This window comes from Microtus oregoni, unplaced genomic scaffold (assembly GCF_018167655.1).
Source record: "Microtus oregoni isolate MIOR12 unplaced genomic scaffold, Mior012 000025F_ref0000491, whole genome shotgun sequence".
NCBI classification, from domain to species: domain Eukaryota; kingdom Metazoa; phylum Chordata; class Mammalia; order Rodentia; family Cricetidae; genus Microtus; species Microtus oregoni.
In genome coordinates, this window is record NW_024543084.1 from 7,845,157 (window position 1) to 7,869,229 (window position 24,073).

General features: G+C 49.9%; 1 protein-coding gene across 3 annotated transcripts in view; it reads left to right on the forward strand.

Annotated features, from left to right (window-relative positions):
- Positions 1-3,432: 3,432 nt before the first annotated feature.
- Psd4 (pleckstrin and Sec7 domain containing 4) overlaps positions 3,433-24,073 on the forward strand; it is a 33,817-nt gene continuing 13,176 nt past the window's right edge. For 2 of the 3 annotated variants that reach the window (XM_041674865.1, XM_041674867.1), the window contains exons 1-4: positions 3,433-3,522; positions 21,055-22,089; positions 23,493-23,624; positions 23,859-23,967. In XM_041674865.1, the coding sequence (XP_041530799.1) occupies positions 21,166-22,089; positions 23,493-23,624; positions 23,859-23,967 (1,165 nt within the window). In that variant the 5' untranslated portion in view covers positions 3,433-3,522; positions 21,055-21,165. Of the gene's footprint in view, positions 3,523-14,161; positions 14,224-21,054; positions 22,090-23,492; positions 23,625-23,858; positions 23,968-24,073 lie in introns of those variants that run through there. The other variant, XM_041674866.1, reaches the window with a different exon arrangement.

Genomic DNA, 24,073 nt, shown 5'->3' on the forward strand with positions numbered 1-24,073 from the left:
TCCCAGACATGTCTTCTGTTTGTGGAGGGTAACGGGAAGAGCCATTCGCCATTCCTTCCTCCATTTATTCAACAGACACTTGCAGAGCAGTAACTGATGCCCGGCAGACACCATGAACACACTGCTCTCCTTGAGATACAGTTGTGGGGAGAAAGGAAGCAAGCCGATGCTATCTCAGCGTGATCAATGCTGTGAGACAAACATAAACTAAACAGTGTGAGGAAAGGTGACAGGAAAACGAGAGAAGCCGTCCCGTGGTTTCTAGCACCCTAGCACCGCAGCAGACATCCTGCCTGAGGTGGGGAAGTGGTACCATCTTCAAGGCCCACAAGTCTGCTGCGCAGAACAGCGATGGGGAATTACAGACTGCTGCTAAGACCTTGGGGAACATGAGGTGGGGAGGAGTCTTCCCTCAAGTCCCAAGAGCATTTCTTGTTGGGATGTTTGAATATAAGATAGCGCTACACCCTCCGAGTAGACATGTCCTGCTGTCTATTCCTTCATTCATTCAACAAATATTTACCCAACAGTCTCTATCTTCCAGGTTTAAAGACGTTTTAATGAACTTTCCTTATGGATGTTATTTTCTGAGAGAAGGAAAAGGATAATAAGCTATTTATTTATTTATTTATTTATGAGAGTCTTGCTATGCACTATGTTCCACAGGCTAGCCTTGAACTCTTGGTCCTCTTCTGACTCCAAGGTTACAGGAGCTCCACCGCACACCTTGGGCAGGGACCTGAATAAAGATAGGACTTAGCCATGTGACTGCCCAGGGGAAGACGATTCCCACTCAGCGATCAGAAAGGCTTAGCTATGTGAGCAAGGTGTGAGCTCACCGAACACGTGGGAAGAGTAGGAAGGAGGCCAGGGGAGCCTGTGGAGAGGTGAGCAGAGGCAGCTGGGAACCAGAGCCATTTAGAAAAGCAGGTAGCCCCCTCCAGCTGCCTCTAGGAGGGTTTATAAACTCTGACTTTTAACTCCAGGCCAGGCCTGGCAGTCTACACCAAGCAGGTTGAGTAATTGTACTTTTGTTACCCCCGCTGTCACAAAATACCTAACAAAAACAAGGTAAGGGAAAGGTCGTTGGGCTCCTGTTTGCAGTCCAGTTCGTTACCATGAGAAGGATTGGAATGGCAGCAGGTGCATGAGGCAGCAGGTAACGTCCTCTGCAGCCAGCAAGCAAGGAGCGAGGAATGCTAGCCAGCACTCAGGAATGGTGGGGTCTTCGGTTAAACTTTTCTAGAATTCACCCTCATAGATGTACTCAGAAGTGTGTTCCACTGATGACTCTCAAAATGAAGCTGACAATTGGAGAGTCCACAGGGGCCGAGAACTAGTCCATCTGGCAAGAGAAGGATCTGCTCATGCGCAGTACCCAGCCACATGTTGCCAGTCCCTACAACTGTGGGATTTGAGAATGGCAGAAAAATTATTGCCTTCTGGGAAATTCCTAATAATCTTTTTTTTTTAATCCTGAGACGAATTAGATGATCCAATTAGCAGGATTTGATAAAAAATAAAAAATAAAAAAATAAACCACCTAGCTGGACAACAGAGTGACTGCATTAGTGAGCATGTGCTATAAACCAGCCCCTTAGCCTCCTATGTGTGGTCATTGTAGCTCTTTTTCTAATTGGTCTTAATAATAAAAAACCAGAGTCAGATAGAGTCAGGGAAAATACTGAAAGATCAGAGAACTAAATGAGCCAGCCACTAGAGAGACCATTAACCTCTACCGTATCCTCAGACCAAAGTGGGCAGGATTCTTTCTCCACAAATCCTCAGACCGAATAGGCTGAGCTCCTGTCTCCTTCCACCTTATATTCCTCTCTGTCCAATCATATCACTTCCCTGTCTCTACCTCGCTAGTGCTGGGTTTAAAGGTGTGAGCTATTACCGCCTGGTTCTGTTTCTTTTTCAGACTGAAATCACCTTGTGTAGAATAGGGCGGCCTTCAACTCAGAGGTCCATCTGCCTCTGCCTCCCAAGTGCTAGGATTAAAGGTGTGTGCCACCACTGCCTGGCCGCTATGGCCAGCTAGTGGCTTAACTCTGCACTCTGATCTTCAGGCGAGCTTTATTTGTTAGCCACAAGTACTAGCATAGTTAATCCTCACATCAGGGCTTTGGAGTATATACACTGTTGCTATCTCATGAGAAAGCTGGGGCTCAGAGAGAGAAAGAAAGTTGCCCCAGGTTGCTTGGCAAGTACCAATCCGACTTTGCCATCAGGGGGTGGAGTTTTCAAGCCTCTGTTTTCACCTGACACATAGTAAAGTTAGAGACCCAGTCGCAGGCCTACACTGCTCGGCTTCTTTCAATGAGCTCTGCCTGTCGCTCCAGCCCTTATAGAAGTGTGGAGTTGGCACTTAGAAAAGAGCCCTTCTTCAAGCTGTGGCATCTGTGGTCATTCCTATAAGCAATGGTCCCCGGCTGTGGAAAGAGGGAGTAAACATGGGCACAGGGCCAGCTAGTCAGGTTCTGTTCAGTCCTACCCAGTGTGAGGCCCAACCTCACTCCCCCACCTCCTCTCAAAGTTCCGTTTCCATGTGGTGTGGATGCTGGAGCCCCTCAGCTGTCCCTGTGTTCCCATGCTTCCTCTGGACACCTCCCTAGTCCCAGCACTTCCTCTTCTCTCGTCTGGAACAAAAAAGCTGAGGTTAGGTTATTTATTTTTGGTTAAAAATTGCTGTTTCATTCAGAACCTGGTTCTGGAACCAGAGAAACCCATGGCTGTGTTGCTGGTATCTGGCAGGGCCTTCTTATTGCATCCTAGCAGGAAGAGGGCATCACAGAACCAGATGGAGGAAGCTGGACTGAGTGGCCTTTATAATGAAGTTACTCTTGTGGTTCTCATGAATTTGTTCATTTCTTCATGAGCGCAAGAGCCTTGTGACCCAATCACTACCGAAGGTTCCACCTCTCAAATTTGTGTATGACTGAGAATTAAGTTCTTGACTCATGAAAGGCAGGGAGCGCCTTCAGATCACAGTAACTGAGGTGGCAATGGGCTTCTTGGATCTTCACACAAAATAATCTAGTGATAGGGAGGATGGGAAGGCCGGTGCCACCTGCAGGGCAGTGAGGAAAGAGTCTTCTCGGAACACGACTGCAGGAGGGGGCAATAAAAGATACAGGGTGGGGATGGAGGCAACATGGTGACGCATGCTTTATAATAATAATAATAGTAAGAAGAAGAAGAAGAAGAAGAAGAAGAAGAAGAAGAAGAAGAAGACATGGTTCCATGTAGCCCAGGCTAGCCTCAAGAAGGCCTTGAACTCCTGAGCCTCCTACTTCCACTTTCTAAGTGCTGGGATTGCAAGCACGTGCCACCATGCCCAGTATCAGATGGTGCTGGAGCTCAGCAGGGAAGCACTCTACAACTGAGCTATCCTCCTAGCCCTTAGCAGAGACTCTACGCTTTTATCCACAGGAAGGAGTGATTGAAGAAACCTGTGGCTGGTCACATGGCGATCTACATCAGTCTGAAAGGGAGAAGAGAGAGATCCGGAAGTTCTGGGTGAGTCAACCTTGTGCTCTGAGTCCAACTGATTAGCAAGGGTGGCATGCTCGGGAGACAAACTCTTCTAGCAAAGGAAATCAAGGTGGCTAAGTACAACATGGAGGTTGTGGGCTAAATTTTCTCTGAACCATAAACATGGCTCCACACTCAAGGGACACACATGCTGTTTTTAACAGGCGTGCACATGCACGTGAGCACACACACACACACACACACCGCTCCTTTCTTTTCCTGTTTTCCTTTTATAGATAGTAAGAAATAATACTCGGGCATTTACCTTTTTGTAAAGTTAGCAGCCATTCTCAACAATTAATCTTCAAGATATGTAAAGGGACCTCACCGTTTCTCTTTATTTATTTATTATGTATACAATGTTCTGTCTGTGTGTATGCCTGCAGGCCAGAAAAGGGCACCAGACCTCACTACAGATGGTTGTGAGCCACCATGTGGTTGCTGGGAATTGAACTCAGAACCTTTGGAAAAACAGGCAATGCTCTTAATCGCTGAGCCATCTCTCCAGCCCGACCTCACCATTTCTAAACAAGTGTCTCTCTAAATAAAGTCCTCTTGGGTGGGCATACCATATTCATCAAGCCAGTCCCGTGGGTTTGCAGGTTACTTTCTCTTGTCTGCTGGAGTAGACCATAATGCGTTAGGTCCACCTGTACCTCATCTGTCTGAGAAGACCTGTCTCGGCAGTAGGAGGAACTAAAAGAACGTGCACACCAGACTGCTGATGCTGCCAGGCCACTCTAGTGACAGAGCGTGTCTTTTACTTATGAAAGTGATGATTTCCCAACACTCCCACCAACCCAGGGAAGCATCAACTTGTTGGTCTTGTTAGTTTCAAGATGTCATCACCTTGTAGTTTTAATAGGTATTACTTGCTGATGAATCATTTTATCGGTTCTCCATGCTTGAAGCTGTTTGTCTCTCTGCGCATGCTTCATACCCTTTCTGTGTTGGCTGCCTTCCTGGTTCTATGGCAGCATACACCAGAGACAGTCAGCTAGGAAAGAGAAAAGGTTTATTGGGGCACACAGTGTTGCGGGTTCTAGTGACAGGCAGCTGGCCTGTTGTTTGGGGCCTCTGGTGAGACAACAGGTGATGACAGAGACAGGAAGTGGACGAAGGGGCTTGCCTCCTGCTGGAGAAGCAGAGAAAGGAAGTTCTGGGTCTGGCTTTTTTTGTCTGAGATACCTCCAATGACCTAAGACCTCTCGCTAGTTCCTACCTCTCAAAGGAACTGCTAGACTGGGCCTTTATTGCAGAACACTTCCAGATACAAACTGTCGTGCTTGGCCTGAGCTTTAAATTGGATATTGGGTTTTTTTTTTTGTTGTTGTTGGTAATGGTGGTGGTGGTGTTGTTATTGGTGGTGGTGGTGTTGTTATTGAATTATAAGAAGTCTGTTCTTTGTACCTTTTTAAAAATTCTCTGTGGATTCCTCTTTATGCATCCTAATCCCACTCATTTCCCCATCCCCTAGCATCTGCCCTCTGCTTTTGCAACCTGAACCCCCCAAAAAAAAATTTAGAAGAAAAGCCAGAAACCAAAACAACAATAAAAAGAAAGTTGAAAAAATAAATCTCAGTGTAGAACTGTAGTGTGACCCCGTGAGTCACACAGTCTACCCTTTAGTCCATACATCTTCACTTGTAAGTGGTCATTGCTATGAGTCATTGGTCTGGTTCGAGGCCCCTGCTGCCCTATTGCTATTGGGCTCTCACGGGAACTCCTCTTGGATATCCTGTTGTTGTCCTGTGTCGTGGAGATCCTGCTGTTTTGGATCTGCAGGTCCGGCCCTTTCCACAGGCTCCAACAGTTCATAGATGGGGTGGATGCTGGGGTGGGCTAACTGACAGCTCTGGTTCTGGGTTAGCTGGGCCGGTCAGCCTGCCAGCATTCCCTCATTGCCACCACTAGGGTGAGCTCTCCAGCACTGTCCCAGGTAGCTCAAGGAGCCTGCAGCAAGGAGCCTGCTTCTCAGATGGTCATATCAGGGTCACCCACTTTCACACCACCAGGGTCAGCTCTACTGTTTCGCCCAGGGGAGGTGCAGGGCCTGTGCTCCCATGTGCAGCAGCCAGTGAAGGGAGGGCTGGTTTTCCCACCCCTGTGACCCCAGGGTCAGCTTTCCCACCTGAATTATAAGAAGCCTTATGTCTCGTGTCTTCTACCTCCCCTCCCCCAACCTATGAGTAGCAACCACTCTAATGTGCTTTATGCTAGGTTTATCCTTTGACCTAGACATACTTTAGAAAAATATGGTATTGACTTATATATGTATGAATCATACATAAGTTACAATGTGCTGTAATTAAAAATATCTCTTATTTGTGTGCCAAAGGTCCCCAGCCTTTGTGGTTGGCACCTTCACCGGCTGAGCCATGTTGCTGGCCCCATCATCTTTTTCCTTGCTAAAGACATTTTTCCTTTTGTAATTGGATGGCCAGTGACATACATTTAGCCATATAGCTGAAGCTTGAGGAATACTCTAACAGTCAGTTAGTTGTGGATTGGTCTAGAAAGAGTGACTGGAGCCCTGGGGTGGAAGCCCTGAAGGGTGGAGAAGGTTGTGTGAGAATGGGGGAAAGAAACAGAGCTGACCAGGAAGAGAGTGGAAGGCCCATACCATAGGGTATTTTGTTTTGTTTTGTTTGGTGGGGGGTTGTGGGTGGAGGGCATCCAGTCATTGAAGATTCCCAGGGAAGGATGATGTCATATTGATGGGAACTTAGGGTGGGCTGAGGTCAGGAGCTCACCCCCCCCCCCCCCCCCGCAGCTCTCAAATCAGACAGGAGAGACCCAGTGCCACTGAACCCTCCAGGCATAAGGGGAAAGGACCCAGGCTGGTGGCAAGGCTACTCATAGGGAAATCCAGCCTCTTTGAGACTATTTGCTAGACAGGACCTGGGAGGGGCAGGCAGCCTCCCAGGCAAGGGTGAGGAGGGTGCTCTTGGCAAAGGAGCAGGCTGCTAAGTCTGAAGTCCTGTAGAGAGTTCATCTGTGGGTAGGACTCTGGGCTCATGGCTCGATGAGTCTTCAGCAAGAGGCTGGGAGGAAAACATGTGAGCGTGTGAGATCACCCTGGAGGAGCAGCGGGAAGGGCCGGAGAGGCTTGGCCGGAAAAAGAGCCCCGCGGCCGCTGTGTGCGAAGTGGATGGACAGGCTGGGCCAGCTGAGGAAGTGGGCGCATTTTTAAAGGACTCTCTGCCGTTCTGGAATTTGAGCCCAAGGTGGGGGTGGGGGTTGAGACAAGGTCTAACGAACTGTCCTTTCCCGCGGCTTTGGAGGATGCTGAACGGGTTTGGACTAAAAAGAGAGCAGATGCTTTAAGAAGCCAGTATGCTGGCTCAGTCCCCCGAGGCTGGGAGGCCCAAGCACTGCTCCTGCAGGGAGTCCCAACCCTGAGGGTGACAAGATCGGAGCAGCTTGGGTCTGTCTTCGCTGTACAGAGAGCTCCAGACATCTCAGGGCTGTGCTGCGCTGGGCAATGTTAAGCATGGCACTCCTTGGCGAGAAGGGGGAGGATGTGACCTTTCTGGTCACCCAGGAAACGCCTTGGGTTGTCTTCCTCCTTCACCCCGTCAAAGCATACCTGGTCTTTTTTTTTTTTTTATAGTTCCATGCTTTGCTGCTAACTCTACACACCTGGTTTTCCAGTCAATGATTAATAACTGCTCAGAATGAATGAGCGCTGTGAAGAAGACATTCTGCCTTGTCTCAGAAAGAGGAAGTGTGAGAACTGCTCAGATCCAGCTGTAGTGTTGACTCGGTTTTGTGTTCTTGTCATGATCTTTGGCAGGAGCGTTTTTCTTCTATAGTATTTTTATTTATTAGCTTTCTTTGAGTGTACGAAGCATCTTACCTTGATAATACCATCTGTGAGACTACAGGTTTACTATAGCAGCTGTGATTGTCTTAATGCAGATTCACATAAATGCTTAACTATTAAAAATGCTCAGTTTGTATATAACACCCACTTAGACACAGCCCTGCATTTGTGTATCCACAGAGAGGTAATCTGGGAACCGAAGCTTCCTCCTAACCCTATGCACGAGAGGATGAAACTATTTCCTCTACCTCCTTAGTGACTGGGAACCAAAAATGAACCAGTCAAAAGACAGATCAACAAGAGTGGCTGGATTTTTAAATGATAACATTAAAGGCCTATACACCTAACTTAGCAGAGAAAAAAAAGGGGGCAGGAAAAGACTTCTCTAGGAAGAATACATAAGTTTCTGTCGGGAAGAAAGATAGATTTAAGAGAGGGAGAAAGTTTGTGAGATTGTTTGCATAGGTATGGACGGTCTTGCTGTCTTCAGGGCCATAAAATGGTCCTGTAGAAGGGAATGGCTGAAGTGTGTTTTCTGTGTTTCCCTTTCAGGAAGCCGTTTGTAGCTGCCTTACTTCTCCAAGGTTGCTGCGTTCTGTCGTGGAGAATGGAGTCCTGTCTAAGAAGGCTCCATTCGTATATGCTGAATCTCTGTCTTTACCATGACATTTGTTTGGGGAGACTGGGGCTATCACGGGGACCCGGGGCTGCCTGATTAGACTAGGCTGGTTGTCAGGGAGGTCCCAGGATCCTCTGTGTCTGCCTCCACAGTGCTGGGACCATGAGCAGGAGCCACATGGTGCAAATTTTTAGGTGGGTGCTGGGGATTGAACTCATGCCTTCATACTCGGATGGCAAGCCAGCATTTTCCCAACTGAGCTAGCGCCCTAGTCCATAAACAAGTTTCTTTTTTTTTTTAATTTTGAAAATTTCTTTTTTAATTTAAAATTTTTGTCTTAATTTTTTTTAATTTATTTATTTATTAAAGATTTCTGTCTCTTCCCCGCCACCGCCTCCCATTTCCCTCCCCCTCCCCCAATCAAGTCCCCCTCCCTCCTCTTTGTTTTCTATTTGCATGCAAATGGATGGAAATAGAAAACAAATTTCTTATTTAATAATATACTTTGAGCATCTTTCTGTGTAAATGCTTTTTAAAACTGAGATCAGTCACGGTTGCCCGGGTTCCTCTGGCTGAGGTGGAGGAAGTGAATATTTTTGCTGTTGTAATGGTGAGCTGGTGTGCTCCAACAGATGGTTGGTGGGTGCCTTTTGGTGTGGGAGGGTGATTAACTCTGGAGACCACTCACTGATCACGTGAGAGGGAGAGACGTGTGACTATGTGGAAAGTGCTGACCGTAAAAGCTCCCAGCCACAAGGTGAGCGCGCACAGGGAGGGGAGCCTTGGGGAGAAGAAAGAGTGAACTTTCCTGGGGGCAGAGGAAAGCCGGGGCACCCTGGCTTGGGTACTGTGCCCAGGAGCCCCAGTCCACACACGCAGGGGGTCTCTAATTTGACCAGACTGGGTAGAACAGAACTGCTTCCCCAGGTCACCTGATCCAACTCAGGATTGAGCAGCCAATGCAGAGGTAGATTGTAGCAGGCTTTTTCTATTACCTTTGGGCCACCAACCAGCTTCCAAATCATGACATAGAGACTTTTTATTAATTATGAATGTTAGGCCTAACTGAGGCTCGTTTTTTAGCTAGCTAGCTCTTTCCACTTAAATTAACCTGTTTCTTCTCTTCTACTTTTTGCCTCTGGGCTTTTTATCTTTCTTTATTCTATTTGTCTGTCTTTCCTTCTTACCCTGTGGCTGGTGGGCTGGCCCCTCGTTCTCTACTCTCTTTTCCTCTCATTCTTCTCTCTCAAGCCGAGATTTCTCCTCCTATTTATTCTCTTTGCCTGCCAGCCCTGACTATCCTATCTCTATTGACTGTTCAGCTTTTTATTAAACCAATCAGGTGCCTTAGGCAGGCAAGGTGAAACCAATATAACACATCTTTACATAGTTAAAATAATATACCACCACAATAGACACTTGCACTCTGCTGCTGAGATGTATACTTAGTCCGGCTTACCTTTTTTTTTTTTTAATAGTATCTCACTACACTGCTCAAGCTGGCCTTGAACTTGCTTTGTAGGCCAAGCAGGTCTTAAACTTTCCATCTTCCTGCTCAGTAGCTACTCTCTGGTAGCTGCGTGCAGGCCTCTGCTGCCGTGCCCACCTTCATAACTTCCTGACTTCTTTAGGAAGCAGTAGCACCCATAGCCATGGGTGTGTTGGGAGGCTGACAGTGGCATTACCTATGGATTCTTACATCATACCTTGTCTTGACTCTGAGAGACGTCCCACTCCCCAGTTCTAAGACACAAACACCCAGGCCTGGCCTTTGGCCCTACAGTTGTTAGACATTGAAGACCTAGTCCACTCACCTCCAGGATTTGCTCTGATCCCTGGGAACCCATCCTGGCCAGTGTGATAAAAACACCTAACTTGCCGGGGGGGGGGGGGGGGCTGGTGTCCTCCTGGACCCACGCTTGCAGAGCTCCGATTGCTGGCAGGGGATGGGGCTCTGACTGGAAATAGATCACACAGCTGCCTCACCGCAGGCTTCTCCAAAGGAAAGAGCTTTTCAGGGGCAGACTTAGAGACCTGTGAGATGCAGGAAGCCTCCCCTGTCGCACTGCTTGCTACCGAGTTCAGTATTTCAGATCTGCCCAGCCCAAGAGTTTTGAGACATTCTGATTGGGAGGAAAATCTTCAGGGTTCAACACAGGAGCCCCACTGGCTGAGAGAGAGGGCCTGCCCTTTACCTCAGTGTTTCAGTGTTTCTGTCTGCAGCACGTGAATGGTAGGTAGCAAGGTAGAGGAAGGGTATCTGCTGGACCCTGCAGGGCTGTTTACTGTCTGAGCTCCAGTAGCTACTCTGACCCCAGTCTCCTCATCGGCCTCCCATACTGGACAGCGAGACTTCATCCATACGCTCCTAAGGGAAAGTGCCTGGATTAGGAAAGCCTGGCGAAAGTCTGCCGATCTCTGTACACTCCGGTGCTCACCGCGTGAAAAGACGCCTCTCACTGACACCACCTGTGCCGAAGGGCTTCCTCTGTGGGCAAACAGGAAGTAGCTCACCTCTCCGGAGAAGGAGGGCTCTGGCCATACTGCATATCTTGGGCTGTGTGGACTGCTTGCTGCAGAGTGTGTGGTCACATCAGGACGCATTTGGGTTCTCAGGAGGGCGTGGTGGACTGGGGAGAGACTCAATGAATGGACGAGGATGCTCTGCCAATCATTACTTGGGACTCTGGGATGGGGGCGGGGCATAATGTCCCTGTAGCTGGAGACCCTCGAGGGATCTTCCACCCAGAGATTTGCTTCTCATAGTAGCAGGAGATGAAAGTGATGAGAGGGGCTTGCAGGCTGAGGACTCCAGCAGTCAAGGAAGGCCTCATACCCACCCTGTCTGGAAGGTGAGGGAGAGGCAGATTTCTCTCTTGTTTCGAAGTGAGCAGAAAAGAGCCTTCTGTTAAAGGGAGGGACAGGTACTCCACTGTCAAGTGAATGCAATTCATGGTCACAGGAGGCTGTTGACCCCTAAATGAGCAGAACTAGGAAGGAAGGAAGGAAGGAAGGGAGGGAGGGAGGGAGGGAGGGAGGGAGGGAGGGAGGGAGGGAGGAAGCAGCGGATTGATTGCCCTGAGCAGCTTCAAACAGCTTCAGGGAGCAGAGCATACTGGACCACTAGGGAGGCAGAGGCCCCAGTCAACAAGACAACCCTGCTCACCTCCTTGTCTCTTAACACACCATGACCTTCTGCCTCGACCATCGCCTCCCGGGGTCACTCATCCAGAAACTCTCAGTGGCCATGTTCGATGAAGGCTCACTCATGGTCCTTTTTAATCCTCCCTGACTTTCCAGTAGCCTCCAGCCCAGCCGATCGCCTCCTCCTTCGGAAGCAACCTCTCTCTCACTATTGTCTTTCTCTCACCTTCTTGATAGCCCCTCACCAGCCTCCTTCACAGACCTCTCCTCTCCCATCCTGATGGACTCCACCACCCTGGGCTTACATATGTCTCTGGGGCCACACTAGCCCCTAAACTCTAAGCATGGTGTTCAGTTGCCTGCCTCACAGATATCTAAATCTGTGTTTGAAAAGTTGAACTCGTTTGTTTGTTTGTTTGTTTGTTTGAGACGGGGATTCTCTGTGTAGCCCTGGCTTTCCTGGAACTAGCTCTGTAGACCACCAGGCTGACTTCAAACTCACAGAGACCCGCCTGCCTCTGTCTCTCAAGTTCTGGATTTAAAGGAATGTGACCACCCAGCAAAAAGTTGAACTCTTGATTGTCTCCCCAAAACTTCATCTCCTGGTGCTTTTCCACTTCAGCAAGCCCTGTGCAGTCTCTCAGACCCAAAGTCTAGAAGTGACCCTTGACTTCCCTCCGATCTGCTTAAGCAGGCAGACTTCTCAGTGGTCCCCAGTTCTAAGTCCCCAGTCACATGCCCTCCTCTCTCTGCCTTCATCGCTCTAACCCAAAATAGTGCCCTCCCTTACCTGGACACCTCCCCCAACCCAGAAGCTGCTTGCCTGGGGTGTTGATCTCAGGGAGCCCCTAGCGCTTGTTCTTCTTTCAGTGGACAAATGGTTTTAGAAACAAATGCAGAAACCCTCCTTCGGCCCTCAACTGCCAACTCCACATGCACCTTGGTCTACAGTTGAGGACCCAGTGAACTCCAGCGGGCCCCGCCTCTCTTGTCTGAGGACTTCCTCCAGAGCCAGGGCTACTGACTGTTACCCAGACATTAGACTTCCCATCACAGATAATGACTTGGACCTGCAGCCTACATCGCTCTTCATGTTGGGACCTCTCCATGTGGTTACAAATAACACATCTCTGCCTAGGCCTCCCCTGACCTCCACGGCAGTGAGCTCACCCTGCCACCCTCCCTGGTTTCCCTCCACCTCTTCCTGCCCACACTCTAGACATTCAGTGAGCAGGGGTTGGTACCTAGTGCGCTGGCCTCTTTTCTGTCTCTAGATTGGAAGCTCCCTGGGAACAGGCAGCGTGTTTTACAACTCGCTGGTGAGCAGCTTCTAGTGTGAGGACAGGAACACGGAAGGCACTGGTTAGAACGCTGCACACCAGAGAAAGAGCCTGGGGAGAGGTTTGCTTCTGGGTGATAGATTTAGGTTTCAGGTTTATGGGGGTTGTGGGGAGAGCTGCAAAATCAATCCCAAATGCAGGAGGTATTGCAGCTTGGATGACGGAATGGACAAGGCTATGCTGAACTGGAGGTGTTTGGGAGGTTAAGCTGTGCACAACACTTACCATCTTAGAAAGTGGTTGGTTTAGGCCTGCCAGGACCATTAGCGTTTCATCTAACGCATCAAATACTCACAGGTTCTTGGAAGCTGGCAAACTGTCATATTAGTTGTGGCTTGCCTTCCTACTTTACTTATTATCAGCCTGCAGGTCCAGGTCTGAAGCAGAATCCTCAGTTTCCCCTCAGTGTGGCTCCTGGAGCAGAACCTAGTCCTGTCTTGGCCCCTGTCTGGCCCCACCTCTCTTTCTCTCCGTGCGTGGGGATGGGGGATGGGTGACTCCACCCGAGTCTAAGCCTACCCTCTACCCCACCCTCTGCTATCAGTCCTCTAGCCTCCCCCAAATCTAGTCTCAGGCTGTGCGGAGCTGCAATGTGCTGGGGAGGGGGGGGGGATCACACAGGCCCAGAGCAGAGAATTCTAAGACTCTCCACATCCAGAGGAGTGTGTGGGTCCAGCCAGAAACATCACTGGATTCCCTCCCTCTACTAGAGGAGGACAGCTGGAGGAAGGCGTGAGCCCGAGACAGGCCCTCTCAATGTAGGCCACCCCGCACAAGGCCCCTAACTGAGGCCTTGGACAGCACCACTGTTGTGGGCAGGCCAGTAAAGAGGACCCGGGCAAGGTAGATGGGTTTGCGGGGGCTGGAACTGTGGCTAAGGTAGAGTCTGGCGGAGCTGTGACTGAAGATATGGATTGTTTACATTGACTGCGGTTCCCACTGGCCTCCAAGCCTGTCCCAGGGACTTGTGTCTGGGACTCACCTCTTGCGAATGGGCCATGACTAGCTGCTCGTGTGCTCCGAAGGCCTAGTTTGACTCCCAGCTTTGCAACTTCCCGTTTGTGCAAGCTGAAGCGCAGCTGCTTCTGTGCAGAGACTGCAGCCGTCATGCTTATGAGGTCAGAGTGAGAAGCGGTGAAGGAGCTTTTCGGTGGGTGGGGGGGAAGGAGGGCTTTGGTAACATAACATCATATCTCAGGTATCATTATCAGTAGTGGCACAGGACATAACCATATAAAAACTGAAATGTCATATGTGAAAAACAAAATGCTTGACTTGAGACCCTTCTGTCTTCCACTGGTAACCTTCCAGGAGACCTAGCTAAGGCAGACTCAGAACCTGGGGCAAAACCACAGGGAGGAAGGGGGAGGGGCCTGTTCACAGCCCAGGCCTCATCTTCCCCTTCCTCCAAGGCCCTGGCGTCCTTGGGGAGAAGGCCAATCTGTGGCAGGTTCTTTCTGGGATTGTGTTCCAGGGTAGCAGCTTCCAAGGAGCAGGCAGCATAGACAGTTTATGGGGCGCTGGGAGATGCTGAAGCCGGAAGTGGAGGCCCTTGTCTTGTGGGCAGGAAGTGTGAGGTACTGAGCTGTTCTGAGGGCTGGGGAGCCCTGGGGAGCGGGAGGGGTGTGTGTCACGGTGGTGAGGGGAACGGAAGTCGGAAGCGTCAGCCACCACATTCGCAGGCGGGCAACTGAGCAACAGAAAGTGTTCCCGGAGCAGGGGAGTCCAGGAGAGCCCCTAACTTCTAGTCCCTAAAGGTGAGCTAGGTGGGCTTACCAGGGGTGGAGCTGGGGTTGTTTGGGTTAGGGGACAAGGAAATAGAGAGTTTTATGAGGGCCCCTGTGGTTGAGGCTAGGGACAGGTGCGCCGAAGGGAGACAAGTTTCTGGGCTTGATCAGTCACTACTTGGATACCAGATACAAGTCTGACCTCACAGGACCCTTGCCTTCCCCTGTCTTCCCCCCACGCTATCTATCCTCTGGTCTGGCTGACTCTCAATCTGGCCCTACTCTGACGTCTGTTTCTCCCTCCTTTCCTCGGGGCCTCTAGAAACTTGTAAGGTAAAGAGGCAAGGCTACCTGCCTTAAGTCTTCATGGCTCTTGTGGTTGAGGTCCCGACTGCTCTTGACTGTAGACCTTAGAAGGCTAGGGACTCAGGAGGGTGCAGGAGCTGTTCTGGGTGTGGCCACTGTACAAATGGTGTTTGGGCTTCGGCCCTTAGGTGCTCCCTGCTCCGCCCTATACTCCGGCGCCACCCAAAGAGACTGGAGTTAGAAGAAGGAGCCCCCCCCCCCTCCAACGTGTTTAGCCTTGATTCAGGACTATTTTCCTGATGTGTCACTCGCCCAAATGTCCCTCTATGAGACACTGTAGGCCCATTAGGGCCCCTTGGAACTGGTCCTCAGCTGCTTCCATCTTCCAGGGCCTGAAATTCCATAGTTAAAGTCTTTTTTCTACTAAATGGCTGAGACAGTTGTCTCATCAGGACCAGGACTATTGAAAGAATGGGCTCCAAGCAGTGCGTCCCCAGCCCTCTGGGACTACGGAGCATCTTAGTACTTCCTCCAGCTATGAATAGGTAACCACTGGTAGAGAGCATGACCCCGATCCTGGATGAGAGGCCCAAGGAAGGGGAGGTCTGACTTGACCTCTTAGGGGTCCTTCACCTTCTGAGCTCACAGCTGCTCCTGTGCTTTGATTTAGGTCAGCTCCCCAACCAGCATCCCTTGCTCTCTTTGTGAGCATGAGCTGGTTTTACCATATGTTATGGGGGGCCCTTACCCCCTACATTTGCATGAAGGCACCCTTGGGAGCAAGATGTGGGACCTCCCCTAACCAGTTCTCACAGTGCTCTGGGCCCAGGTTCAGGCAGAGGAAGCAGTCCTGTCCCTCCATTCCAGGAAGCTCCATTTGCTGTGGGTGTCTTCTGATTTGGAGGTTGTGGATGTCCTCCCCCCAGGGACACAGCTACACACCGACATGACAGCTCACCTCCTATGTCTCTGGAAGGGTCAGGGCTGTTATGGGGTCAAAGGAAGGAAGCAGACTGACTTACTAAGTTTGTTAGCTTAAATTATAGTGTGTGTGTCTGTGTGTCTCTGTGTGTGTGTGTGTGTGCACATGTATGTGTATGTGTGTATGTATAGGGAGGTGTCATATTCCAGACAGAGAGGTCTGAGGGCTGTCTCCTTCAGCAGGCCAAGAGCTGACAATATGAGCATCTAGATGAACCTGACAATGAGGTGTGTGTGTGTGTACACGTGTGTGTGTTTGTGTGCATGCGTGCGTGTGTGTTTTGCTTACTTTTGCTTCTCTGGGTGAATGGCAGCGCAACCGAGTTGGGCTGCAGAGACGTGACAATTCCTTGCTCATCTTCTGAGGCCCGGGCCTAGTGTCAGCTCTCAGACTAGTCCCATTGCACGGCAAACCTGCTGGGTGGCCTTCCAGTCCAGTTTCCTTATTCTTCAGATAAGGGACCAGATGAAGTCTCCCTGTCACAGGGTCAGGCCTTTGTAGATTTAGGCTGTGATTATAGTCTGTGAGCCTCTTCATCAGATTCTTCACTGTCACCCTGATCCAGGTCGTCACCCTTCCTCCTCAGGAATGACTGTCTCCATACTCGATCTCCCGTTCTTTCTCTTGTTTGTTTGTTCAAGACAGGGTTTCTTTATGTAGCCCTGGCTGTCCTGGAGCTAGCTCTGTAGGCCAGGCTAGCCTCAAACTCACAGAGCTCCACCTGCTTCTGCCTCCCAACTGCTGGGATTAAAGGCAGGTTCCATTCTTAAGCTAGAACAGAAACCTAAATCTGTAAGCCAAGAGTAAAAAGCAAATCCATTGTTAAAAAAAAAAGTAAAATCCAGGTGTCCTCTGTTCCCTCCAAAAACCAAAAAAATTTATGGACTGTGGATGTTGCTCAGTTGGTAGTCTTTACCTAACATACACAAAGCCCTGGGTTTGGTCCCCAACACCGTATATACCAGGTGTGCCAGAGCACCCCTGAAAGTCTAGCATTCATGAGGCAGGGGTGTTAGTATCACCCATGAGTTTAAAGCCAACCAGAGGTGGTACATAAGAGGACCGTGTTGTGACAAAACCAAAAGAAAAAAAAAATCCTTGAAGCTCTAGGGTAGAGTAAGAGGGACTGACCTCCTGGTCCCCGGGTGTCACTTGCCTTCCACCAGCTCTATGTCCAGCTTAGCAATATCATTCCTGAAAAAATACCCTCCTAGTGAAAATCACCTGAAATGCGGAGCTCAAGACTGAGGCAGAAGGCACACAGTGCAGCAACCCGGCTCCCTTTCCTACCTCACTGCCTGGTCACTCCTCACATTAGCTTCTGGAACTCGAAGGCTTTTCCTGCACCTCGCAGAATGTGTCCTTAAACTTCTGGAGGAATCCCAGCACTCCGGAAATTGAAGGGCCACTTTATTTATTCAGAGTCAACAGAACCTAGTTTAGGAGGCATAGCCTTTTACTGCCGAATCTTTGCCTTGCTGAAATGAGAGATTTTGAAAGAGATTTTACTGGTCTGGCCAAAGAGTTTAGTCAGCAAAGGAGCTTGCCACCAAGCCCAAGGAGCAGAGTATGATCACTGGAATCCATATGGAGAAGGAGAGAAATGATTCCTCCAAGCTGCCCTTACACGCAAATACAAAATAAACTAATACACGTAAGAAAGATGGGCGGGGGTGGGGGGGTTTCACTGAACTTGGGAGGTGGGAAAAGTCAAGAAAATTCTAGAAGCATGCCTAAGGTATGCATGTACTCTGCTCTCTTGTTTCTCATGGCGGAGGCGGGAGGACCGCTAGGGCCATCAGAAGGACTACACCCCGCCGGTCATCCGACTCATCCATTCTGGTAGGAAGCTAGAGAAAGGAAGAAGCTCACTGACTTGTGGGTAGGAAGCAAGTGTGGCTTAGGGGAACCATACACCTGCGTCCGGACCCCAGCTCCTTCACTGGTTTGCTGAGCCACCTAGAAAACTGTGGACCTCCCCAAGCCTTGGCTTCCTTGCTAGAGAGAAGTGGGTCTTTGGGTTTGCCTCATTCATGGGAAGCCTGGTGAGAGACCTGTACAGCTGGATAAGTAGGTCCCTTTGTAGGGGCGAGGTAACATCCACTGCACCTTCTCCCATGGCGTTCGGGTGCCAGATAAAACAGACCGCTCAGTTAAATGTGACTGTCGGATAATGTCGTAGGCTGTTTCAAGCATGTCACAGATACTGGGAGTGCTGGAATTTGGTTTTGTTTTGTTTTTCATTCTTTTAAAATCGTTATTGGGTATGAACCCAAGGCTTTGTACATGATAAATGCTCATCTCTTGCCCACATCCCTTAGGTGTTTATCTGCCTAATTTAGCAACCCCACCATGAAGATATACGCCTCCCACATGACCTGGCCTCCTGGAACTGAGGCCCCGTCTTCAGGCTCTGGAACCCCAGGATCATATAAAGAGACCTGAACATCTCCAGTCAAAACCAGTCTTGAATTTTTGACCCACCTGAACTAAAAGATAATGATATGATTCCAAGAAATCTGTGGGTGGGTCTGGGGAGAACATGATCCACCACCCCAGTAATGAGACTCCCCAGTGGTCAGGAAGCCCAAGGGAACCTGCCTGTTCCAAGCTTACTTACAGGCAACAAGAGCCCTCTGGGAGTTTAAATAGAGCAGTGTGGAATGCAGTCTGGTTGACTTTAATTGCTTTGAAAGAATCGTGGCTCAGTCAAACCGCATACCAACCAGCAGCCTTTGGGTTTTCTTAACTCACCTCTCTTCCCCTTTACCTCAGTTTCCCTTGACCTCCTAGGCCCTTCTCTCTCTAAGTCCTTCAGATACCAAATCTCAGAAATTTGCTCTCTCCTCTTTGGTGTATAGAAAACTGTATTTTCTCCCATCCTTCCCCTCCTCCCCCATCTTTGAAAATTTCCAGGGAGGAACACTGGATTTCTTTTGGGAGGGCAAACCCAAATAAAACCCAAAATTCAATGATGCCCATGGTAGCCATGAGCATATTCCATTATTGCTGCTTTATACACATGTATGTATGTATGCATGCATGTATTTATGTCTAAGTACCTATTTGCAAAGAGACACACGGAATTCCCTCTAAGTTTTGGTGCCCCTCTTCCCATTCCCAAGATCAGAGTTGCACGTGTCCCATCAAGTGAATTCTGTAGTGAGAGTAAGTGCATCGCCTGGGCTACATGCCCAGATGCCTCCAATGACCCCTCCCTCTAGGGGAAGTCTTGTAAAGTTTCTAGTGCCACCCACTAGTGCCGAGCTGGAGACAAGACTGTAATGAATGAACCTCTGGGGGTCCGAACTACAGCAGGTTCTAAGGCATATGTATCCCTTCCTTAACAGAAGTGGGACTGTCTGAGGCCTCTGACACAGAGAGCGGTCAGGGCAGAAATGAGCAGTTGCATGGGGAACAAGGCAGCCCACCTTGCCCTTCTGTCATACCTAGCAAAGGCTGTAAGTCCTCAGCCTGTAGTCCAAGGTTGGAGATGTGATAAGAACGGAAACAAGGGGGCAGAGTGGAGGCCAACCCACAACACCTGGAGAAGACTGACGGGCATGACCGAGTTCAATCCTCTTGTTTCAGAGCAGAGGTTAACTACAGGCGGTAGTCTTGCTTTGTCTGGAAATCTGTCTGTCTGGGAGACAATGACTTATCACTAAACCGTAGAGTGTAGCTGTACCAAACAGTTCCACGAGAGCCCGGAATGGAGTATAACAAAGGTTTATTTATTTGGGGATAAACTCACAATAAGGGTAGCGCTCCGCAGTCCTCTACATGCGCTGGGAACTGGCGCTGAATCCAGCAGAAAAGGGGCATGCACGCTTTTCATCTGCACCTATAGGACGAGGCCATGCCCAAGGCAGGCCAGTATCTTAAAGACTATTGGCTGGAAGAGTTCCCACAACAGTAGAGGGACTTGCAGCCTGCTCAGAGGCCCTTCCCAGGATGTTAAAATCCCAGAACTTTATTATCACTGAGCAACTCCAGGTTTATATTATAATAAAGTGAGAAACAGAACATGGTGTCAGGACAGAGGGAATGGGGAAACCCAGATATGGACACTATTTTTAGGGTCTTTTAGAAAGATGCCTTGAAGGTAGAGACTGACATCCATATTAGTCCCATACCATTTCTCCCTCATGCAAAGCCGTGCCTTTTAGGTAATTTTTTTGTTTGTTTGTTTGTTGTTTTGTTTTTTGGGACAGGATTTCTTTGGGTAGCTTTGAAGCTCGATTTGTAGACCAGGCTGGCCTTGAACTTAACAGAGATCTGCCAGCCTCTTCCTCCCAAGTGCTGAGATTAAAGGTGTGCACCATGACCCCCTGGCTATTTTCCAGGTAACCTTAAGTAGTAGGTAGGTACCACCCAACCTTGGTGTGTAAACTCTGAGGATTATCATCTGTTGGACTGCACTAGTACAGTTTTCAGGCACACCTCCAGTCTTTTGAGATAGAATTACGTTTGAAGAAAGTAAAACAGAAGGAATTATGTTTGAAGAAGGTAAGACAGAAGGAAATTAAAGAAACATTTGATGAAGCCAGGGGTGTGTTTAACACTGGAAACACACGTCACACATCTGTGTACTTGGATCTGCACTTCCTGGGGACAACACAAGAGGGAAGCAGGTCCCAAATTATGAGTTTCAGCATCCAGTGGATGAAAACAAGCCCGTCACTAAGAGGGATCGGGGCCACTCTGCCAGCCAGGTAACCATGCATCTCACACTGGTGGAGATGGTGGAGACTCCTTCTCAGCGACATCCCTTATGTTCCTTTGGGGGTCTGCTGAGGGGCCCACCTCAACTGCGAGAGGGAGTGATGTACCAGAAATCTCGCTTCTCATTGAAACCTGAGGCACACATGGCCGTTCCTTTCTGGTCTCACCCTCTCTGGAAGTCAAGACTCTCCCCTTTAGGAAACAAGCACTGTGCTCCTTGGTGGGGGCGGAGGGGCTGGAGCTTCTCCTTCATGAGGCTGAGTGAGTGAGGAACCCCTTAGCTGCTTCTGCCTTAAGTTGCACATAGCACATTAGGAATCCACCAAGGAGCTGGCCTTGTCCATGGCGCAGGCCCACAAACAGAACCCGTACTCTGAGAAGGTAGGCAGGCGTGGCTTTGCTGGCTTGGGGCCGGCTGCTCCTTGCCACTTGCTATATAGCCTATGTCTGATTCATGCTCACTCTGGCTTCCAAGTCTTTTTGGCTTTCTTCTGCTCTCTTGGTGCCCTGAGGTGTTCTAGCTGTTTCTGCCCCCACCTACCCATCTCTGCCTTCTCTGATCCAGCTCCCAAGAGAAAGACCTGAGCTGACCTTGCATTCTTTTCGTGCTGAGGACCTCTTCAACCAAGAGATGGGTGTCTTTAGAATAAGCACCATTCTGATGCCAGTTTGAAGTTGTGAGGTCACAGGGCATGTCTGGTACCCCCTTTCCCATGGAAGGGCAGAGAGGGCAGTGTCCCTTAGCAGATGCCCTGGACATGGGTTCTGAACGTGTCTAGCACTTTGGACACAGGTCTTGTGTGGATTGTGGTCCTTCTCTAATCTATGCTCCCTTTGGGCATTTACAGGCTGGATGTGGGTTTCCAGTTCGCACCGTGGCTTGTGCGCCTACTAATTCATGAAATGGGATTGTGAAAACAGACACTGCCAAGGGCTTCGTCTCAGCTTTTGCTCTCTGGATGATGGGTGACAATAGACCCTCAGACCACCCCAGGCCCAGGGAATTTCTCAACATCCGCCTGGAAGACAACCTACAGCCCTACCCAGGGACATGTCCAAATGAAATACGTAGCCATCCATGCCCTTCCGAGCCTTGCCAGGAACACTCCTGGCCCTTTGACCCCCCAGAATCCACCAGGCGTGATGCTCATCTTGGTAGCTCTGATGCGGAGCCTACTCGTCTGGGAAGTTACTCTTTCCAGGGGGAGGCCAGGCAGACACCAGCATCACCACAGCCAAGGGGGGACAGCTGCTCTTTGGAGAGCCCGCAGCAGAACCAGAGCTCATCCGCACAGGTGGTGTTCTGGGCTGGCATCCTGCAGGCCCAGATGTGTGTCCTGGACTTGGAGGAGGAGCTGGAGAAAACAGAGGGACTCAGAGCAGAACTGAGGTGCTGCATCCCCCCACCTTCTAAGGACTTCCTTGAGGATGTGGGCCTGAGCCCCAACCTGCCTAAGGAGGATGAAGACTCTGGAGATGACGGCGGTGAGCCTGAGGAGGAGAACCAGGCCTGGCCAAGGGGGCAGATGCCAGGCTCCTCCCCAGAGTGGGGTGCTGAGGAGGACAGCATCTTCTTTGACAATCCCCTCTTTCTGGAGAGCCCTGAGTCAGACACCAGTACTGAAGGAGAATGCTTTTCCTGGGGGTACCCAGATTCCCACCCAGAGATGAAGTCTCATAGCCCTCAGGCCCTGGATTCTTCACTCCAAGAAGACACAGGGCTCTGGAGGCCAGAAAGTGAGCTGGATTTGGGGAGCAACTCTGCTGATCATAGTGGGTGTGCCACCCCTCCATTCCCTGTGCCTTCCTATAAGCTGCACCCCTGCTTGGCCTTAGGGTCCACTGAAGGGGCTCCCACAGTACCTCCTGGTCTGGAGCGTGAGGTAAGTTGGCTGAGGAAGCCAGCTGAGGGCTGTGCTGGGGACATGGCAAGGAGGGCCTTCTTCAAGGGGCACAAGCCTAGGACACTGTTCAGAAGGTAGAGTTTGGGGAGATCTAGGGTGAGAGAACATCAAACTGACTCTTGTGGACGCAGTTGGGGAGATGGCTCAGTAGTAAAGTTCATGGACCTGAGAACCTATGTAAAAGCTGGGTGTGGCAATGCACACCTATACCTATAACCCAGAACTGGAGGGAAGAGTGTGGAGGCAGGGGGATCTCAGGATCTCAAAGGCCAACTGGCCTAGCCAAAATGGCAAGCCCCGGGTTTAATAAGAGATACTCTGTCTAAAAATAAAGTAGAATGCAACAGAGGAGGACACTAGCATCAACCTCTGTCTTCTGCATGTTGGGCATGCTCACCTGAAAGCACCACTCAGAGAGAGACAGAGAGAGAGAGAGAGAGAGAGAGAGAGAGAGAGAGAGAGACAGAGAGAGACAGAGAGAGACAGAGACAGAGAGACAGAGAGAGACAGAGAGACAGAGAGAGAGAGAGAGAGAGAAGAGGAGAGGAGAGGAGAGAGACACAGAGCACATAGAAATATGTCTCTCTGTACAACACAGATACACATAGGCACAGACACACATACATCCTCTCACACACAAAGATCAACTCATGTAGACTTCAGAATAATGAGAGATTTTATCAGTACAATAATGTCGTTTGGAACACAGAAGCTGTTAACTCCAAGGAGTCTCCACGTTACCGGCTTCAAGGGGCTAAGACTAGATGACTGACTTAGAGAACAGGCAACACCTCCCTTCATGGTGTTCCAAGCCTTTCTGGGATCCTCCCTCCTACCTCCCAGACATCTCTAACTGTCACGGAGCTGTCTAAGAAGACCTTTGTCCCCAAACAGAGAGCTGTCTTTTGAGAGATTTTCTTGTTACTCAAGCTCAGAAGCCTTCATTTTCCTGTTAGGCAGGGTCAGTAGATCAGGCCCTTGTGACAATGACATAGGAGCCTTGATTTCAATCAGGGTTTGTCACAAGCTATAAGAGGCCAGCAGGGGACAGTTTTCCCAGAATTCTCTGCTTTATAGATAAGGGGAACTTAAGATGGCAGAGAAGGCTGTAACCTAATCTCTCCACTCCCAAAGAACGGTGGCGATCGGAGGCCTGCAGTCTTTTGGCAATGCCTCATCCCAGGACCTCCTTCCAAGGCTCTAGGTCTTTAGTGGGAAGCCTGGGAGCCCTGCCCTGGTGGGGCTGGCTGTCATCCTTCCTGTGACACACCTCATCTGGGGTGGGAGCAGCCACACGTGGAGTCATCTAGGCAACCTATGAGGAGGAAATGGGGAAGGGCCTGGAACAATTCTGTGGGCAAATCGAATGTTCCTTCTTTCAGACTTCTCTGGAAGATGGTCTTAGCCCTGGCTCACCTAAGGCACCTTCCACAAACCACAAATTGATCCAGCAATCAGATAACTTTGGATTTGACCCTAGACCTGCCATCACTACGTGTCCTACGCAGCCTTGGGTAAGTCTCTTCCCCTGTGTGCCTTACCTTCTCCATCGGTGAAGAACCCTAGCCGCACTGCTTGCCAGGGCTCCTATGGCGTGGTGCCTCTCCCCATCCACAGTTGCTCTTCTGAACTGAGAACCCAGACTGTTGTCCATGGGCTTTGGGAGAAGGGAGGGGCTTCCATGCAGTCTTGACATCGTTCATTCCAGCTCTTTCCATTCTTCTCCATTCATTTCCCTTGACTCCCAGGGCTCACAGACACCCCAGAGCCTCTCGGATCTGGCTCCACCTGTATTTAAGTACCAGCAGGCAGAAGATCCTTCCTGGCCCCAGGAACCTCTTATCTCCCAGAACAGAGGTGAGATCCAGTGTGGGGATCTGGGAAACTGAGAGGTGGGGGTGCTTTGGAATTCAGAGTGGAGACAAGGTCCTTGTTGGACTCATTGCACCGTGTTGGAGCCAGA